Below are 18,512 nucleotides of genomic sequence, written 5' to 3' on the forward strand. Positions count from 1 at the left end.
CAATTCACATGCTCTGTTACCCACTCCCTGTATCGCGACGGTACCTCGCAGCTAATGTGACACAGACCATTGGTCGACGAGCATACATACTTACAGCGTGAAGGCGATTTCGGACAGTTTGTGTCAAAATTGTGGTGCCAGTACCCGAGCGAAGGTGTCGTTGTAGTGGGGTGGCATTCATACTTCGGTGCCTCGGAGCCGTTAAAGCTAAATAACGGTCTTCGTTGAGCGTTGTTGATCGTCCGCGACTTTGTCCTGATCTTCGACCAGCATTTCCAGTTTCCATCTCGTAGGAATCATACTTTGCAAAACTCCAATAGTTTCTGCTGCCTTGGCTTGTGTTTGGTTTCCCTCTAGCCTGACAACCACTTTAGAAGCTTCTGATTCCGTTAAATGAGTTCGTTGAGGCATCGCATTCATCGAAACAAAATTTGCATACTGCGACGCTTGAAATTAAGAAAAATTTGCATTTGTAACTCCCTTCTTCGATTCTATGCAAAAATATATTTGCTAATACCTTTTTTTGTACAAAAACTTACAATATCATTTAATTGTTTTGAGCAGTGTACCTGTCAAATATTGCCCTTTATAAATTTCTTTCCCTTCCATTCAACTAACAAAACTTGTCCAAATATTATGAATCCTTTCACATATTCTCATTATTTGGTCTTTTGATTCAGCTGTATCTTCTTTTTAATATTATTTATAACTGGCAGTCTGTTGACTGTCAGTCTGAAGTGAAATCTCCTTCAATTTGTTGAAATACTGACTTTATTCAATAACATAACTTGTTGCAGGGTTCTGCATGTTTAGTGTGACAGGATAAGAATGGATATTGCTCCATCTGTTTGAAAATTGACCTTTGAATGCACTGATCTCTTCGCAGTATGTTTAACAGTTGAACTAATGCTCTCAACAATGCTTTCCTATGACTTGTGTTAACAAATCTGAAAGCAGTTTCAATATTGTATTGTTCCAATATAAATATCAAGTTTGTAAGCAGTTGTTTCTGCTTAAATTGGCTTGTCATATCACAAATATGTCATACCAAAATGAGTTTCACATGCTTAGGAACTTTTAAGTGTAGTTTTCATGATTTTAATCACATACAATAGAATAAAAAAAATCACAAAACATTTTTTTCAATTAAATAAAAATTATTTTTTTTAATTAAAGCACATATAATTTTTGTACAAATATTACTTTTATGTGTTTTAAATGTGACTACTAACTTTGAACAATAGTTTGTTTTCCACTAGCATTCTAAAATTTTACCCTGTATCAGCTTGTAGATAGATGTCCTTTACCATTATAAACCATGTAAATTAAATCTATATTGAAATTCTAACTGAGCCTCCTTGACAAGGAACATAATTCTGCTTTGCATAAAAAGACATTAGTTTCTATACCCAATAGGTTCTTGGTGAGCTAACTGAGATGTAGTATTTTGCAACGGAAGGACATCAAACTGTCACCTTAGTAATGGACCTATTTCACGGTTAAAAAAAAAGAGATTTTAAATTACTTACCGAAAAGTTTAACTAGACATTCAAAAGAGAAAAGTTAACCTAAATATTATATGCTGAGATAACAAGTATATTGAAATTACAGTACGTAACAAAAAAGAGATTTTTTGCTCTGTAAAAACACAAACAGAAAACTTGATTTTGCACTTGATTTTCTGAAAGTCATCGAACTATTGGGAAAAAACAGGTTAAGATTCAAGAAATTCATTCATTTCTGAAAAGAATGGCATATGGCAAGTGACAGAATATTAATTATTTTAAAATTCAAGTCCCCTTTTTCCTGAAATTCACCACTTCTAAAAAAACATATCCTTTGTAATTTTTACCAGGGTTAAAAGAGCTCGCGTCCCATTTTTTGCACGCTCTAGACAATCTTTTTTCCTCTCTCCTGTAAAATCACTACCATGTGACTTACGTTGTTCTGGCTCGGAGGTACAGAAATTATTTCAATCAAAGTAGTTGCCCTTTAAAACAGAAATCATTATTTGTGCTTAACAAGATCACAAGATTTCTAGGATTTATAATGATGCATAGAGAAGGTTGTCGTCAATGGACCACGCAACAGTTTTTTTCTTCTTTTTTTTTTAGAAAGTAGTTGCAACTCAAATTTTACCTTGACTATAGGAATAATTACTCAGTATATTTCTCTTTTAATAAGAATGTTCACCTTTATAACTATAATCAATAAATAATAAAAGTTGAAGAGGAATATTTTAACGTGTGGTCCATTCATGGCAACCGGTTGCTATGGATGGACCATCGAGTTTCCATCGATAAACCACATTTTCAAATAAGAAAATCAATGCGTCAGTTACAAGTACAGGCGTCCCTCGTATAACACAGTTAATTCGTTCCGTGTACTATAGAAACCGTGTTATACGAGACTTTTTTTTTTTAAATAACTTTTTAACTTATTTTTTACAATAATTAATCTTGTACATAGTAAAAATGTATGCCAATATTTATTGTGTTCTATCGAAACCGTGTTTCGGGTTATATCGAAACCGTGTTATACGAGACTTAGAAATGATGTAAGTCAAGGGATGTGTACCGTGTTGTATCAAAACCGTTTCATAAAAACAAAGTAAAAATTTATTAGAGTTATCAAACATTAACAGAATGTATTAAACAAAAATGATATTCCATCTTTTTTAAAGATAACATTCTTGTTGTATCAAAACCGTGTAGTATTTAATTCAAGTTTTGAACCGTGTAATATCCAAACCGTGTTATAATAATCGCAAATTTGGTACCGTGTAATATCGAAACCGTGTTATATTAATCGCAAATTTGGTACCGTGTAATATCGAAACCGTGTTATAATAATCGCTAATTTGGTACCGTGTAATATCCAAACCGTGTTATAATAATCGCAAATTTGGTACCGTGTAATATCGAAACCGTGTTATATTAATCTCAAATTTGGTACCGTGTAATATCGAAACCGTGTTATAATAATCGCTAATTTGGTACCGTGTAATATGGAAACCGTGTTATAATAATCGCTAATTTGGTACCGTGTGATATCGAAACCATATTGTACAAGTACCGTGTTATACGATGGACGCCTGTATTTGTTGCTGGAGATCAGTAAATACTACGAATGGTTGAAAGTTGTTGAAAAAAAGAGAAAATTGTTTGTTTGTTTGTTTTATTTTTTTAAAAGCATAGAAGGGACATAAAATGTCCAGCGCGAGCACTCACACAACACAATTGTTTTCATCACACCTCGTTCATCATTTTACAACCTGTGGCTTACTCTTCTTAGCTAAAACCTTTTGGGGCCTCTTTTGCACTGTTGGGATTCCTGTTTCTTCCATGTTGAAAATTTTTAATACATTATGATTGTACTTGACCACAAGGCCCTAAAATTTCAAAGAACTTATTAACCATTTTCTTACTGAAACCAAAGGTTCGAACTATCTCAGTATTCTCTGGTAAACAGAGCCTTAATTTAAGGTGCCATCACATGAAATCTTTTTTTTTTTTAGATTTTTTTTTTTTTCATTATGAAATTTGTGGGAGATATTTTTTTCTCTTTCATTTGAAAGGCCAATACCCGCAAATCTTTGCAAACGATTCCTAAAAACGTCACCTCCAGTTTTAAAACATGATTAACAATTTCATTTTTTCTTTCGGGGAGTGCTTCTTCAAAACTGCTAATATGTTGCTTCCCACTAACAGAAAAATGGTTTTATCCTACATGTGGCTCTTCAAATTTGATTTCGGGACTCCATATTGTCACCATATTTCGGTAAGGTCCATGTGACCGTGCGGTGGCATGTAGGTAAGACATTCGGTTACTACCGGCGGGGCGGTACCAGTAGGCAACTATAGCACGTTCCATGCTCTCAGTTATCCACTGGCCATCTTTCACTCCTTTTGGTATTTTTCTAAAACAGCAAAAGTACTTGAAACTATTAAAATTTAGCTTTTAAAAAATTGAATCGATTATAAACACTTTTAAGTTGAAATTCCAATAACTCAAAGGAAATTTCTAATAGTTATTAAGAAATGTTTTTCCATCATTTTTACACTTATTTAAAAACATTTTATCAATCATTATCAAAAATAACCGAGCTAAAATTATAATAATATTTGTAAGATTCCATAAATGAACCACTTTCTTAGGTGGGTCATCTATGGAAACACTATAAAGATCCAATAATAGCAACTGCGCCATTTTTAATATTCTAGTAGTTGTTAATGTTGTTACGATTCATGATGAACCATGAAATATGGGGAATTGTACTTGAAAATGCACTGTTATAACAAAATGAAATCGTCAATCGTTATTAAGGGAACAGTAGAAATCATGCTTGGACATTTAACAGTATGAGGTATTAATTCAAACTTCTTGAGGACTCTGCAATAGAGTGTTTGCAGACAAATGAAGGCATTAAAACTGATTTCGTGCCTGAGAAAACACTGTAAAAAAATTTCGAAACGTTACTGAGTATTTCCGAGTTACGTTTCGGGATTTCAATGGTTTTTACCCACTTCCTGGAAAAATCAAGTATCCGTAACAAAAAGTTTCCTGAATTGCCACACGTCGCACGAATGCAGACTTTTCACTGTTGTCAAAAATATTTTTAGCTCCCAGTTTAAAGATTAAATGAACGTATTTATAAAGTGCATCGGCTTCAGTTCAATTACGGTCCGTCCATGCTAATTAAGCTTCTAAAGGGAGCGAATAAGTGTGGACTACTTTGCTTTGCAAGAATTGCTGGCGGGTAAAATTTTCGTCATTTACTTGCAATTCTGGTTTAGCTTTGGCCATGTTTCCCATAATGCTCTTGGAACTACCTTGGTAAATCAGGAAGATGCCGAGATATTATATTATACATTCCTAAGTTTAATCTAAAGTTTCAAAGACACGACTGGCTTCTAACGGGAAGATTTCTGAATTTTTCAGGAAGCTTCCGGGTTAATTTCAGGAAGGTTACTGAACTTTAGCAGAAAACGCTCCTGGTTTTTGCAAGTTCTGTTACTGACAGAAATTAGGCACATCAGCTGCCCATTATTTTCCAGGAACGTTTCTGAATCGTTTTTACAGTAAACTTTGGTGGGTGAAATATGCTTGCGGTCCAGTCATGGAACCGGTCCATTGACAAACACCTTTCAAGTGGAAAGAGCAATTTTAACAACTTCAAAATAGCTTCCAAGCATTAACTTAAGAAGAATTCAATGGTGCTATTAGCTGAATGCAGCGTTGCCAATTTATCTTTTCCTTTCGTTCTTCCTTTTTTTAGAGTGGGAGAGGGTCGGTAACACAGAGTAAAAAACGTATTTCATAACTACGCCAGGAAAGACAAATTTGTCACTGAGCCTTTTTTTTTTAGTCAAACTAACTGTGTCGCCCGCCTTTGCATGGTTTACCTCAGAAATATAAGTTATGTCAAGTGACACATTCAGGCTAAAACAAAAAAATTTTTGTAAAATTTCTCTACAGATTGTGGAAAAACAACCAAAAAGGAAAATTTTTAAGTCCACCGATTGCAGGAAAAGCCTGAAAACAAAAGTTAGAATTTAGTTTGTTCTATTCGAGAACAAAAATGGCAATATAAAATGAAGTGGTAAAAAGTCAACCCGCAAGGCTCGAAGTTACCCTGAATAATTGCATTTCAATCAGTTTTATTCATTCTTCAGAACAAAACTTTAAAAAATATTACCCCCTTTGCATTACAGTTTTGTGAATTCTAAATTGAGTTCTGAAAAGTTAGTTACTGAGACATAGAATTTTGTTTTATTGTCATTGTTATTTGGAGTCGTATAAAAGTGTATCACTCTTTGAGGGGGGGTTCAGGAACTTTTGACAAGGGGGAGGGAGCAGTAACAAGAAGTGTGACTTCACGCATTTGTTAAAATAATAATATGCCCGTGAAAAGCAGCGTGATATGTGACAAGGGGAGGGAAGATGGGTAGGTGAAATTTGATACTTTTTGACAAAAATGGGAGTTTAATTTTGTTGGAAATAAATGTAACTTCATTTATGAGCAGACCCTTTCATATTTGGTTTACATTAATAAACAAGATATAGCTCAACATTTTAAACTCTTAACAATATTTCTAACAAACCCACTATATTGAAAAGCGATAGCTTTGTGCAAGGTAAATTGGATAAAAATGAAACAACGTTTAAGAGCACAAAAATGATAAAAGTTTATAAAAACGCAGACATGTTTCGGAGGCAATAGCCTCCTTCCTCAGTGCGAAATGTACAAATGGATGAATCAAGGTCAAGGAAAAGTTGAAATTGCGTAACCGGAAAAACATTGCAGAACAAGTTTAGACACTTCTTGCTTCGTCTAGTTTCCTACTTTCGATCAAATGTCTTGGAACAATGCTTCGTTTATTTCATCAATTCATAGATCTAAGTTAAACTCTAAACTTCTTAAACTTCGAACCCCCTGTGTCCAAACTTGTTCTGCACTCTCCAAGGTCAACATTAATTCTGTAGTAAATCTCTCAAATTTTCCTATCCGTGTGGATCAGGCTAATGTTCTAAAATTAAATTCCAATTTTTCTGTAACTTCAAGGCCTTTCCCCGAACGCATTTTGGCTCCGATTGAGAGTTCGTTCAAACATAGTAAATTAACTCCCACACAAAAGGATTCTATAAGGCATCTTGTTATTAACAATGTTTCATTTAATTCAGGTTTTTCGGGTAGTAACCTTTCTCCACTGGAAAAAAGAAATTTACGTGATGTCTCTTCCAACAATAATTTGACAATTACAAAAGCTGATAAAGGGGGACAGATTGTTATAATGGACAAGTCCAAGTACGTTTCCGGAGTCAACGAGCTACTCCGCGATGGTCCTTACACCCAGTTAAAACAAGATCCCTCGCCGAATGAATTAAAAACCGTTCGCAGGGCCATAAAAATAAGTAAGCTTTTTTATAACTGCTTTAATTTAATTCCTTCAGTTTCGCACTGTGCTAGATTTTACGCTCTGCCTAAAGTCCATAAGATCGGAGTACCTTTAAGACCTATTGTTTCCAACATAGGCACCGCTTCTTATGGACTGGCCAAATTTCTCACTTCTAGGTTTGCTCCATTGCTCAACTCCAACACACATTCTGTTAAAAATTCTGTTGATTTTGTTAATATTCTTTGTAAGTTCAAACCCAATAATTTACTTATGGTTTCTTTTGATGTTAAATCTCTTTTTACCAATGTACCTGTTATTGGAGCTTTACATTGTCTTGAAACAAGGCTCCAGGAATTCCATCACACCCAACACGAAATTTCCGAACTTGTAAATTTGACCAAAATTTGTCTTAAACATTCAACCTTTATTTTTCAGAGTACTTTTTACCAACAAACTGACGGCCTTGCTATGGGCAACCCTTTGAGTCCCATTCCTCAGTGAAATCTACATGGACTTTTTTCAACAGAAATTGTTTCAGTTATTTGACTTTACACTTTGACTTACATATATTGATGACATTTTCACCCTCTTAGATTGCACTGTTGATTTTGTTCCGTCTATCATTGATCTAATTAACTCCGTCGATTCTAATATTCAGTTTACTGCTGAGATTAAAAACAATAATTCTTTGCCCTTTTTGGATGTTTTAAACTTGAAGAACAATAATAAGTTTTCTACTACCGTTTACCGAAAACCATTTGCTGTCTGTCTTCCCCCACACTCTCGTTCAAGCCACCCGAAGAAGCAAAAAATGTCTGCTTTTTATATTTTTGTCAACCGAGCCATCTCCTTATGTTCTGATCAGACCCTTCTCAACAATGAACTCAATTTTTTGAAAGCCGTGGCTCTGGACAGGGGTTATCTCTTCAGGTCATCGACAGGGCTTTTTGCAAACTTTCAACCCGGAATAAAACGTCCAACATACGTGGTTTTTCTTCTACAAATTTTGTGGTTTTACCGTTTTATCCACACATTTCTTTTCGTATTTCTAGAATTCTCAGTAAATTTGACTTTTGCGTAATTTAAAGACCCATAAATAAACTTTCTTTTTCCAAACTGAAGGACCCAACAGTGGGGCATATATCACATTCCTTGTCAATGTAATATCGGTTGCGTGCGATAGACAAGGCTTTCACTTAAATTTCGTTTGAAAGAACATGAAAACCACGTTAAAAAACAGGAACTGAACAAATCTTCAATTGCTAAACATTGTTGGGACACAGGGCACAATTTTCTCTTTTCGGAAGCCAAGATCATTTGCAGACCTACAACAGTAGGTGAGTTAGATTTTCTGGAATCCTTTTACATTCATAAAAACTTAAATAATCTTTGCAATGAGTCTTTTGCTGTTCCGCATTTTTCTCCAATCTTATTCAATCTTACATGTTAGAATACGTCATATTTTGCCTCAGCACTCGCCGATAGCTGATTGGTCAATGTCTTTCCGGTTACGCAATTTCAACTTTCCCTTGACCTTGATTCATCCATTTGTACATTTCACACTGAGGAAGGAGGCTATTGCCTCCGAAACATGTCTGCGTTTTTTTATAAACTTTTATCATTTTTGTGCTTTTAAACGTTGTTTCATTTTTATCCAAACCCACTATAATTCTAAACTTATAGAAAATTGCAAAAATTTAATTCATTGAATATTTGACACTTCTTTACAAATTTGTTCAACTTACAACGATTTGTGTAGAGCAGAGTTCGAAAATATCATGATATTTTCGAAAATATCGAAAATATCCGATATTTTGATATACACTGGCGTGCAAAAATTAAGGACGAGACGGTTTTTTCAATATAAATTTATACAAAAGCTTTCCAAATCAACACATTTAATACCGTAAGATCCCCAATACGTAAAGACATGTGTAATGTAAGCAACACTGACTAAAAGAGAAATCAGAGGGATAAAAAGAAGCTTTATTGATAAAGGAGCATGGAGCGCAATGCGACTGAAGGCCGAAACACCCCTGTGATGGGTGTCCAGCAAGAAACATCCGGTCTTTAGTAGGGGATATGATCTCCCCCGAGCTACTGTGCGATGACATGGTGCATTGTCGTCCATGAAAAGGAACCGCGGACCCATAGCGCCTCCAAAAAGACGCACATATGGAAGAAGAATCTCGTTACAATAACGGGTCCCGTTGACTGAACCTGCGTCGAAGATGTGAAGGTCTGTACGACTACCAAGCATGATGCCTCCCCAAACGAGAACACCGCGACCTCCATACCTGTCCCTTTCAATGATGTTCGAGGGATGATTGCGGCTTCCCCGCTCTCTCCAGATGAGTATGCGATGAGAATCGCTACTCAGACTGAATCTGCTCTCATCTGTAAAGAGTACTCGTCCCCATTCATTGTCTCTCCAATTCCGGGGTTACCGGCACCACAGAGAACGCCTTCTCCGATGGGCAGGCGTTAGAGGTACACACCGTATAGGGCGTCGTGCAAACAGACCACCATCGTGCAGTCTTCTGGCCACGGTAAAACGCGATATCGGTCGTCCAGTCGCCTGTGTCGTGTGTCTAGCGATTTCTCCCGCTGTCTGCCGCCTGTTTCTTCTGGCCTGTAAGACAATATACCGGTCATCTGCGGGTGTGGTTCCTCGTGGACCACTCGCGACCACTACTGAACCCCCGGATAGCTGTTCCTGTAGTTTGAAATTGTCTCCAAAGTATTGAAACGATGCTGTGAGCAATTCCGAACTCTGCAGCCACACTTGTCACACTGCGGCCTTCCTCCAACTTCCCAATGATTCGACCTCGGGTAAAAGCATCCAGATGTCGTTTAACAGATTGATTATTCGCCATTTCTCGCTGAAGCAGCAACTCGGTGTGATTTTATTTGCTATACGGCGTGCAATCTCTTTGCAATAAATACTGATCTTACATCGACAACATGCTTTATACTACTCAGACACTCCCCCATTACGTCTGCCTGCATATCTGAAACATGTGCTACCGTACATCACCTTACTTAATCTCCTGGTTGGTCTTTCTGTCCGTCTCTTCGTTCAGCTGATATGTTAATTTTTCGACTTCGTCCTTAATTTTTGCACACCAGTGTATATCAGATATTTTCAATTAGCACAAACTAAAATCTTTAAAATAGTAAATGCATCCTCGAATCAATCTTTATTTTCTTATATTAGAATTACAGTATGTAGACTTAAAGTTTTGGTTTCTTTCATTATTTATATCTTATATTTCATTTTATATTTCTACCAATTTTAATGGAGCTCATTTAGCATTAGGGCAATTCCACGTTGTCGGACGTGGAATTTGCACGAAATTTACCAATAAAGGTTCATATTTTTCAGAGTTAAAATGGATGAACTGAGCCAATTTTTTTTCTCAATACTTATGTATAGTGGCTCCCAAAAGTGTTCGTACACCTTGAAATTTTGTAGGAAAACCTAAATAACGCAAAACTGAATTCGAATATGAAGTCCAATTTTTTTTCACATAATTCCTGTGCTATTCTGAATAAAACCCAGCGGTTTTTTTCAAAATATTGCCAGATTTTATTTTTGAAATGGGTCAAAAAACGAAGAAACAGAAAAAATACGCCACAAAAGTCATCGTACACTGAAATATTTTCGAATAATTTCATGATTAAAATTATCAGAAGTGGTTTTTTTATTGTTTTTGCATTGTAATGACACTATAAAGTCATTTGCCATTAATTTTTTGTTTATTTATTCCCTAATAGTCGGCTTTTTTTTTTTTTTTTTAATGGCAGGTATGCGTAGAAAACAACAAACACGATTCGAAGTTTGATTTTTTCCCATCACAGTAGACATAAATTGGTTTAAAATGTCTCTAAATTAGTTATTTTATACCATTCTATGGTGAAGTGCTTGATAAAATGATTTAAAGACAAGAATCGGATCGAAAACAAGGTAAGAAAGGGTCAACTGGCAAACTTAACAAAGCGTGATCGGAGGTTTACAGTTAAAAAAATTATGAAAAATACACATTTGAGTGCTGAAAAAGTTTCTGCAGAATTGAATGAAACATTTTATGTTTAATTTTCACCTAAAATTAAACATAAGTTAGCCTAGTTCTCGGATTAGCTGGATTAAAGAGGACCTCTTCACGCAAAAATTTTCTTGTTCGTGCGAAAAACAGTAAGCTTACGCTTTCCGTCGTAAAATCAGTGATAAATAAGCTCAAAACGTTTTGGAACAACTTCTTACCTAAAAATGAAAATAAATTTAATATTTTGGGTTAAATTGTTGTATATCTGTCAATGGGAAAAAAAATGAGGAATTTAATCTTAAGAACTTAGTTGGATCAGCTAATCAGGACGGTGAAGGTGTTCTTGTGTGAGGGTGCATAACTGCAACAGAACTTGGAAATTTAGAATTTTTAGTAGAAATAATGAATCATGATGTTCATTTAAATATTTTAAAAAACAATTTTAAACTATTAGCCCAAAATTTAGTAATCGGAAACAACTTTGTTTTTATCAATATAACTTTAAGAAGTACACGTTTGCGTTTGGTGCCTCAAAAAATGTCCTTAAACTTAGAAATATCTCCTCAATCGCCAGATTTAAACTTAATGGAACATATTTGGAGATATCTGGCGGCTAGATTACGAAAATACACCATTGAAACGAAAAGCGAACTAGAAACAATAAGACTCGAGGAGCGGCTGAACACTTACTCAGAAATTGCATAAAAAAGAAAGAAAAAACAATGAAATCTATTCCCAGACGCTTTAAAGCTGTTGCTGATACTGCATGATATTCTACTAAATAATAACTTTGTAAAAAGTTAGGTTATTTACCTATTTTTTGACATTTTTTCAAAGTGTACAAAGACTTTTGTGAGATAAAATTTCCGGCAATTTTTGGTTTTTGATTTTTTAAAAATCATGTTTTAATGTTTTATTAAACATTTTCATGTAGTTTTGTTAAAAACAAATCATAGATCTTACAATAAAATAATTATTCCGAAATATTAATTCTAACCAATGGATAATGGCCAATTTCATTGAAAGTCGTAGGTGTACGAACACTTTTGGGAGCCACTGTATGTAGGAACAATATAAAAACTTACAGAATTTCTGAAAAAAAATTCAAACTATAAATATCAAAAATAAAAACCTCATGGTGTCGGACGTAGATGAAAGGGGAACTGAAAATTGACGTACGTTGAAAAAACCCAAGTTTCAGCTCAATGAACTGTTTTCAGATTTTGTGACTACTTGAATGTTGAAAAGTAGAGCTGAAATATGAATAGTTTTTCCTTTTTCACCAAATTAATTCACGGATAAATAGCACAATTTTTTTTTCGCTTGGTGTCGGACGTAGAATGTGCAAAGCAGACAACATCTGACATGAAATAAACATCTTAAAAAGCTGTTTAACTCTTAATTTGTTTATGGAATTATATATTATGGTATTTTAAAGCATAAAAAAGGGGAAAATATGCGTAACAGGAGTCTGTGCAGAATTTCTCCCGGGGCTCCATTTTTTGTGAAAAATCAAATGATTTTGTGAAAATTGAAATAATTTGAAACTAAAAAATTTTATGCAAAAAGAATGTAGGGAGGGGGGGGGTTATGGCCCAAGTTATGTCATAGAACTTGTTTACAAGGAATGTTTTTCAAGACATTTCTTTGTTTTTCTGACAAAATATTATTCTTCTGGGTTTTCTTGGGGGGGTTTTTGGTGGGGGGGGGGGGCAAGGGGGATCTCATTGCTTTTGGGGAGATGGACACCCCTAATGTATCAATATCTGCATACCATTCCAGGAAATTTGTATTTTAAGTCTTCACTCAAAAAATAAGGAAAATACTATAACGAGAACAAGAGAGATTAGACGCATTTTGTCAAGTTTTTTTTTTTTTTTTTTACAATCTCTATGTAAACAACAAAAATCTCAATCTCTACGGTGAAAAGAAATGAAGATTGATTTGTAGAATTTTAATGAAGAAAAATCTAACTCATTAACAAATAATAAGTAATTTGGATGTTGGTTACAAATTGTTGAAAACGAAACTGAGCATTTCTAGCCACAAACAGGGGTTGTTGTGAGTTCACCAAAAATACCTGAGAGTTTTTAAGTGAAAACTGGGAGGAGTGTTATTTTTGAACTGAGAACCCTAATACTTCTTAAATATTCATAATTTTACACATTACTACTTTAATCGCTATTGATAAACATATGAGACTCATTTCTTATCTTCAGATATTTTCCCCAGTCAAAATATTGTGTATATGTTCTTTAAATTTATGTTCTGTAAAATATAAATATAAATACATAATTAGGCATGAATAGCATGTGTGAATTATTTAATGTAACCAGGAATTTTCGTATACTTATAAACCTAGTTTCAATTAGGAAAATATTGGTGTCGGACGTAGAAATTTTTCTGACCATTTATTTAAGCATAACTAGTTTTTTGAAATTTAATTTAAATGATTATTTTTAATTCCATATAAAATGTTTATTTGCAGACAAAATATTTTGTAAAAATCTCCACTCAGTTTCACATAATATAAACTTTCAGCAAATTTGGTGTCGGACGTAGAATTACAAAAATGCCTAATATGAAAAAATCCCTAAAAATTAAGTTTTGCAGTGAAAATGCAATTTTTTTGTATAAAACTCTTCTAGAGAGTTCTGAAAAGTATATTCTAGGGAGAATATTTGAAAAATGCGACAATGTAAATGTCAAACAGCCATTCTTAAGTCGTTAAAAAAGTTACTCGTAAGAACATGGTCATAACAACCTGATTTGAAGCCTCAGAACTCTAATTAATTTTGCTTTTGTTGCATATTTTTGTTATTTCTATACACTTCAGATAATTACCTTTCCATTGATATCAAAATTGTGAGAAAAAGATTATTTTAAAATTCTGCCACCTTTTCCCATTTTCTGTGGAATTGCCCATTAGCTGTTTTACTCATTTTTCTTCCGTTACTTTCTTTTATAGTTATATGATTCAGAAATAAATAATATGCATTAATCCGTGCACAGTCATGAGACATTTTCTTTTTTTCTGACCAATGTTTAATATTTAATTAATCGCTTTTAATATGAATTAAATTTGAAACAGAATTCATAATTTTATGAATATAAAGTGCAAGTAAAAAAGAAATATTATATTACTTTGTTATATTAATGACATGTTAATAACATGAAAATATAGTACATAACGTTTTAATTATTTTTAATAATAAATGAACAATATTACTATGGTTAATATATTTTTTGTATTGAAAATACACCGTAGTTCAAAAAATAAATATCGAAAATATCAAAATGATATTTTCAAAATAAATGTCAGATATACAGGTATATCATGATACATATCGGCGAACCCTGGTACAGAGTATAATTGTTTTATTGTATAGTGTTATTGAATATGGTTCCAGGTCATATTTTTTTAATTACTAATTTCATAATTCATAAAAAATTGAAAATTTTATTTTTGATGTGGTTAATGTCATTTTTATTGTTGGGTTGATTTTACTTTTAAATTAAAAAAATATATATTTCCCGCAACCAAGGTGACTCGGTATTTTTTTTTTTTTTTTGCAAAAATATCAAAAATATTTAACATTACAAGAATGATATCTTCTCAATCAAATTATGAAGCAATGGCTGGAGAAAATAAAACAAAATTTTGTATGCAAAGTTAAATGATGATGCTGGTCACAAATATGTGATAAAAAAGGGGGGTTCTGGTAGAAAAATTTAAAGTTAATGCTTGTTTTAATGCGAAGACGACCCCTTAATAACAATAATTATTTAACGGAATTAAGAAGAGTACATTATTTCAGAAAAATAACACTTTACACATGTTTCTAGTGTTAATAGTCTTCGAATACCAACGAGTGTTCGGTTTTTTTCTCTCTCTGTCTACATGATACAAACATTTCAATCATTTACGTGACTTTTGTGATTAATTTTCGTATATTTCTTTGATTTTTCAGCAATCTTTATTGCTTCTGTATAATCAGTAACTAATTGTCTTTTGGTTAACAATTAGATATTTTTTGTAACAGTTCTCTAACACCAAGCTAAGTTCTATTAATTCAGTTATTATTATTGTTATTAATATGTTTTGTAAAAAATGGGTGAAAACCCCCAGTTTCGGCAAATGTTTTTCACAAGTATTTAGTGGTCTTCGAGTCGTTTTTTTTTTTTTTAAATAAAGAAGAAGAAAGGGAAAAAACCTCGCTCGTTCGTAAACAAAATTTGCATGTTGTGGTCTGCAAATTCAAGAGTGCTTTATTATGGAAAAAAAGAAATAAAGAAAAAGGATGAAAGGAAAGAAGAAGGGACAAAAAACATCTCTATTCCACGAATTTGTTTTTAAACCTGTCGCATGTTACACATTATAATTAATCTACCGTATCATAATTCCATTGATTTTCAGCGTTTTATAAGAAATTGAAAATGATTAATCTAAAAAAATGCTTTTTACAGATCAATTTTGGCGGGAAAATTCCAGAGAAATACTACATGCACAGGAGCAAAAGATCCCTCGCTAATATACCAGGAGTGAAAAAAGTTGTGTTGGGGAGAGCGTCTTTCCACGAAGAAAAAATCGGAGTAAAGGAACCCGGATCTTTCCTCGAATGGGAATTCGAAACCAAAACTCGAGACATCGGCTTTGGCGTCTTCTTAGAAGAAATCATCGCAGGCGAAGAAAAAATTACTGAGCTAATTCCGATTCAGAGAATAGATACAGACGAATATGCTGAGACGGGCATGTACAAATGCGAAAAGGCCGGAAAATGTAAGCATGTCTTGTTTTGTTATTGTGTTCGGTGGTTGCTTTTTTCTAAAGAGTTAGAGCGCAGCTTAAGTAGCGACACGTCTTACCATCTTGGCTCTAAACGATGCTTTCTTCTATGTCCGCTATGATGAAGTAGCGTGTTTTGCTCCCTGAATGCGAATAACATTGATCATGGCCGCACTTGATTCGCTTACGCTTATAGGCAGTGACAATCACTGAAATTCATGGCAACAAAGAGGGCGCAACTGGCAATCCCTTTTTAGAGATCCTAAATACGGGGAGATTGGACAACTTCGGAACGGCGGCCATCTTATGTCTAAAGATGCTCACTTCCCGTACACCGTAATGCATCTTCTGCCCCAAATATCACTGCAAATTGTATCGAAAAAAGTTGGAAGCTAGTTATGATATTATGAAACGCAATGTGCAGATCACAAATATCTGTTTGTTTTCTATCTTTATGAACAAATTTTTGAGAAAACAAAATTTCTTTGTACGCGGTATGACGATGCGAAACAACTGCCGCCGAATTGCCAGACTTGGCGCTCACTCAGTTTAATGAAAATACGAGGAGAAAAGAAAATCAGTCTGTTCTTTAAAGATATCATGTCCTATATTCTATATTCCGTAGGAAAACTAAAAACTCACACAACGCAGCATTTCGAGCTGACAAAACTTGGACTAAACATGGCGGAGATCCGCGTGCCGTTGTCCAATCTCTCCCTATATAGGATCTCTATCCCTTTTTTCCATTCTTACAATCAAAATGTTCATTGATTGGTGGATACACAGGATTGGGTTCAGCGCCTATTGCAGCCAAAATAGGCGACATATGAAGTTTCACATTTTTCGAGAATTTCAAGAGCAGATCATTTTAGGCTACTAGTTGCATCGGTTTAACACAGAAAAGTCAACTGTCTAGGCCCGTAAAGCGTAAGCGAATCAAGTGCGGCCATGCATGGAGTTAATCGGAAACCACAACCAAGAAGCAAAACACGCTACTTCACCACAGCAGATCTAGAAGAAAGCATCGTTTAGCCCCAAGATGGCAGACGCGTCGTTGCTTTACTCTACGATTCAGGGCTTTAGGCTCTTTTTATACAGGAAGGATTGAAAACATGGCCAAAACTCTAAGTGGTGAAAAAGTACACCTAGATAATTCGGAGGCAAAAATACATTCTTCATGAGATATAGGACGTTCTACAGTAAATTTGATGGTTTCTTTTTTTTAGCGCATGCAATAAAATTGTTATTTTTAGATGATAAACCAATGCAATTGAAGTAAAATTTGAAAAGTTTCAGCTGAGACATGTTTTCGGGCAACAAAAAACCCCTTCTGTAATTCAGACGAAGGCTTTATCTTGCCATGTTAAAACGAGGGCACCAAAAAGGCCAGATTGTTCACTACATTGAAGGGCATGTTTCTTAACATTATAGCATTCAACAAAACACTATTACATGAATATGTTAAAACAAGCTTCTTTTTTTTTCTGCATTCAGCAACTGACGCGTGAGAACTTTTTTTTTCCTTCGAGCTCCCATAGAATGTCTATCACCTCATGATGAAAGATTTTCCGCTCCGGTTTTAATGTGATTCAGCAAAACCTATGTTGACTTTGTTACCTCTTAAAGTTCCGACCACTTTGTCACATTCGTTTTAAAGCACGTGAGCACCTGATTTCCTAAAAAAGAAAAGAAATTAATGTTCAATTTTTTATTATTTTTTAAATATCAGATTTCTGAAGATTTCAGCCGACAGATGTCAGATTTCTTTAGATATTTTACAAAATAAGCTATATTTCTTTTTCATCTAAACCTAAACAAAATATTTTCAATGAAGTTTTTACTGGCATATTTTCTTACTGCTGGGTAGTTTTACTTGTTTTTTCTTAAACGAATATTAGTTATCCAATGAAACATTTTTAATGTAGACGTGAAAGTGATTCTCGTAAAGAGTTCACTTGCAACTTTTTTTTTTTTTTTTTTGAAATAAATGAAGTAGTTGAAATGAACGAGCTCAATGTACGGCTCAAAAAAATTAACGATCCTCTGATGAACAGATCATTTAAAAGAACGACATTGCCCGTCTCTAGTGTATATGTTTAATAAAATACAGGGTGTTTCGAAAAGAATGATCCGATTTGAAATGCGTATATTATGACAACTATTGAAAATAGACACTTCAAATTAACTTTATATTGCATGGATAATAATCAAGTTTTTTACATACAAAATTTAAAGGTGATCAATATGTCCACTTTTGGATGCACGGCATATGTCTTCACGGTAGTCACATTCGTCCCAAACTTTTGCAAGCATGTCTGCATCGACTGCTTCCACTGCTTCCACAAACAACCTGTATCTTTGAATTGTTTATACCATCTTCCAATGGTCTTCAGGCGGGAGGTTCAGCACCAGGGTATTCTTCACGAAAATCACGCTGAACCGGTGTTAAAGACTCACACTTCGGACTCGAAGCGTAGAACACAATACGATTTTCGTCATGCAGTCGCCATTTTCACAAACATTGAAATGACGGTCGAAGAAAGAGAGTTAGCGCTACCTGTCGGCAACTCTATAAAACTCGAGATTTTTCCCATTCGAATCACACCTTATTTAATGAAATGGATTAAAATCTGAATATTTATGATTTTTTGAAATCAGGTCATTTATTTTGAAACTCCCTGCACTTTCTTTAAGTATGTTTCGTGACAAGCTCAGAATACATGCATTCATTGGCGCACCCAGGATTTTTTCCTGGGAGGGGCTATAAGGTTCGTAAGGAGC

At 34.3% G+C, this 18,512-nt stretch overlaps 1 protein-coding gene across 1 annotated transcript in view; it reads left to right on the forward strand.

Annotated features, from left to right (window-relative positions):
• LOC129224111 (SEC14-like protein 4) overlaps nucleotides 1–18,512 on the forward strand; it is a gene marked incomplete at its 5' end in the record, with an annotated part of 53,029 nt that overhangs the window by 33,761 nt on the left and 756 nt on the right. Inside the window, 1 exon segment of the mRNA XM_054858520.1 lies at nucleotides 15,413–15,725. Coding sequence (XP_054714495.1) covers nucleotides 15,413–15,725 — 313 coding nt within the window.

This window comes from Uloborus diversus, chromosome 6 (assembly GCF_026930045.1).
Source record: "Uloborus diversus isolate 005 chromosome 6, Udiv.v.3.1, whole genome shotgun sequence".
NCBI lineage: Eukaryota > Metazoa > Arthropoda > Arachnida > Araneae > Uloboridae > Uloborus > Uloborus diversus.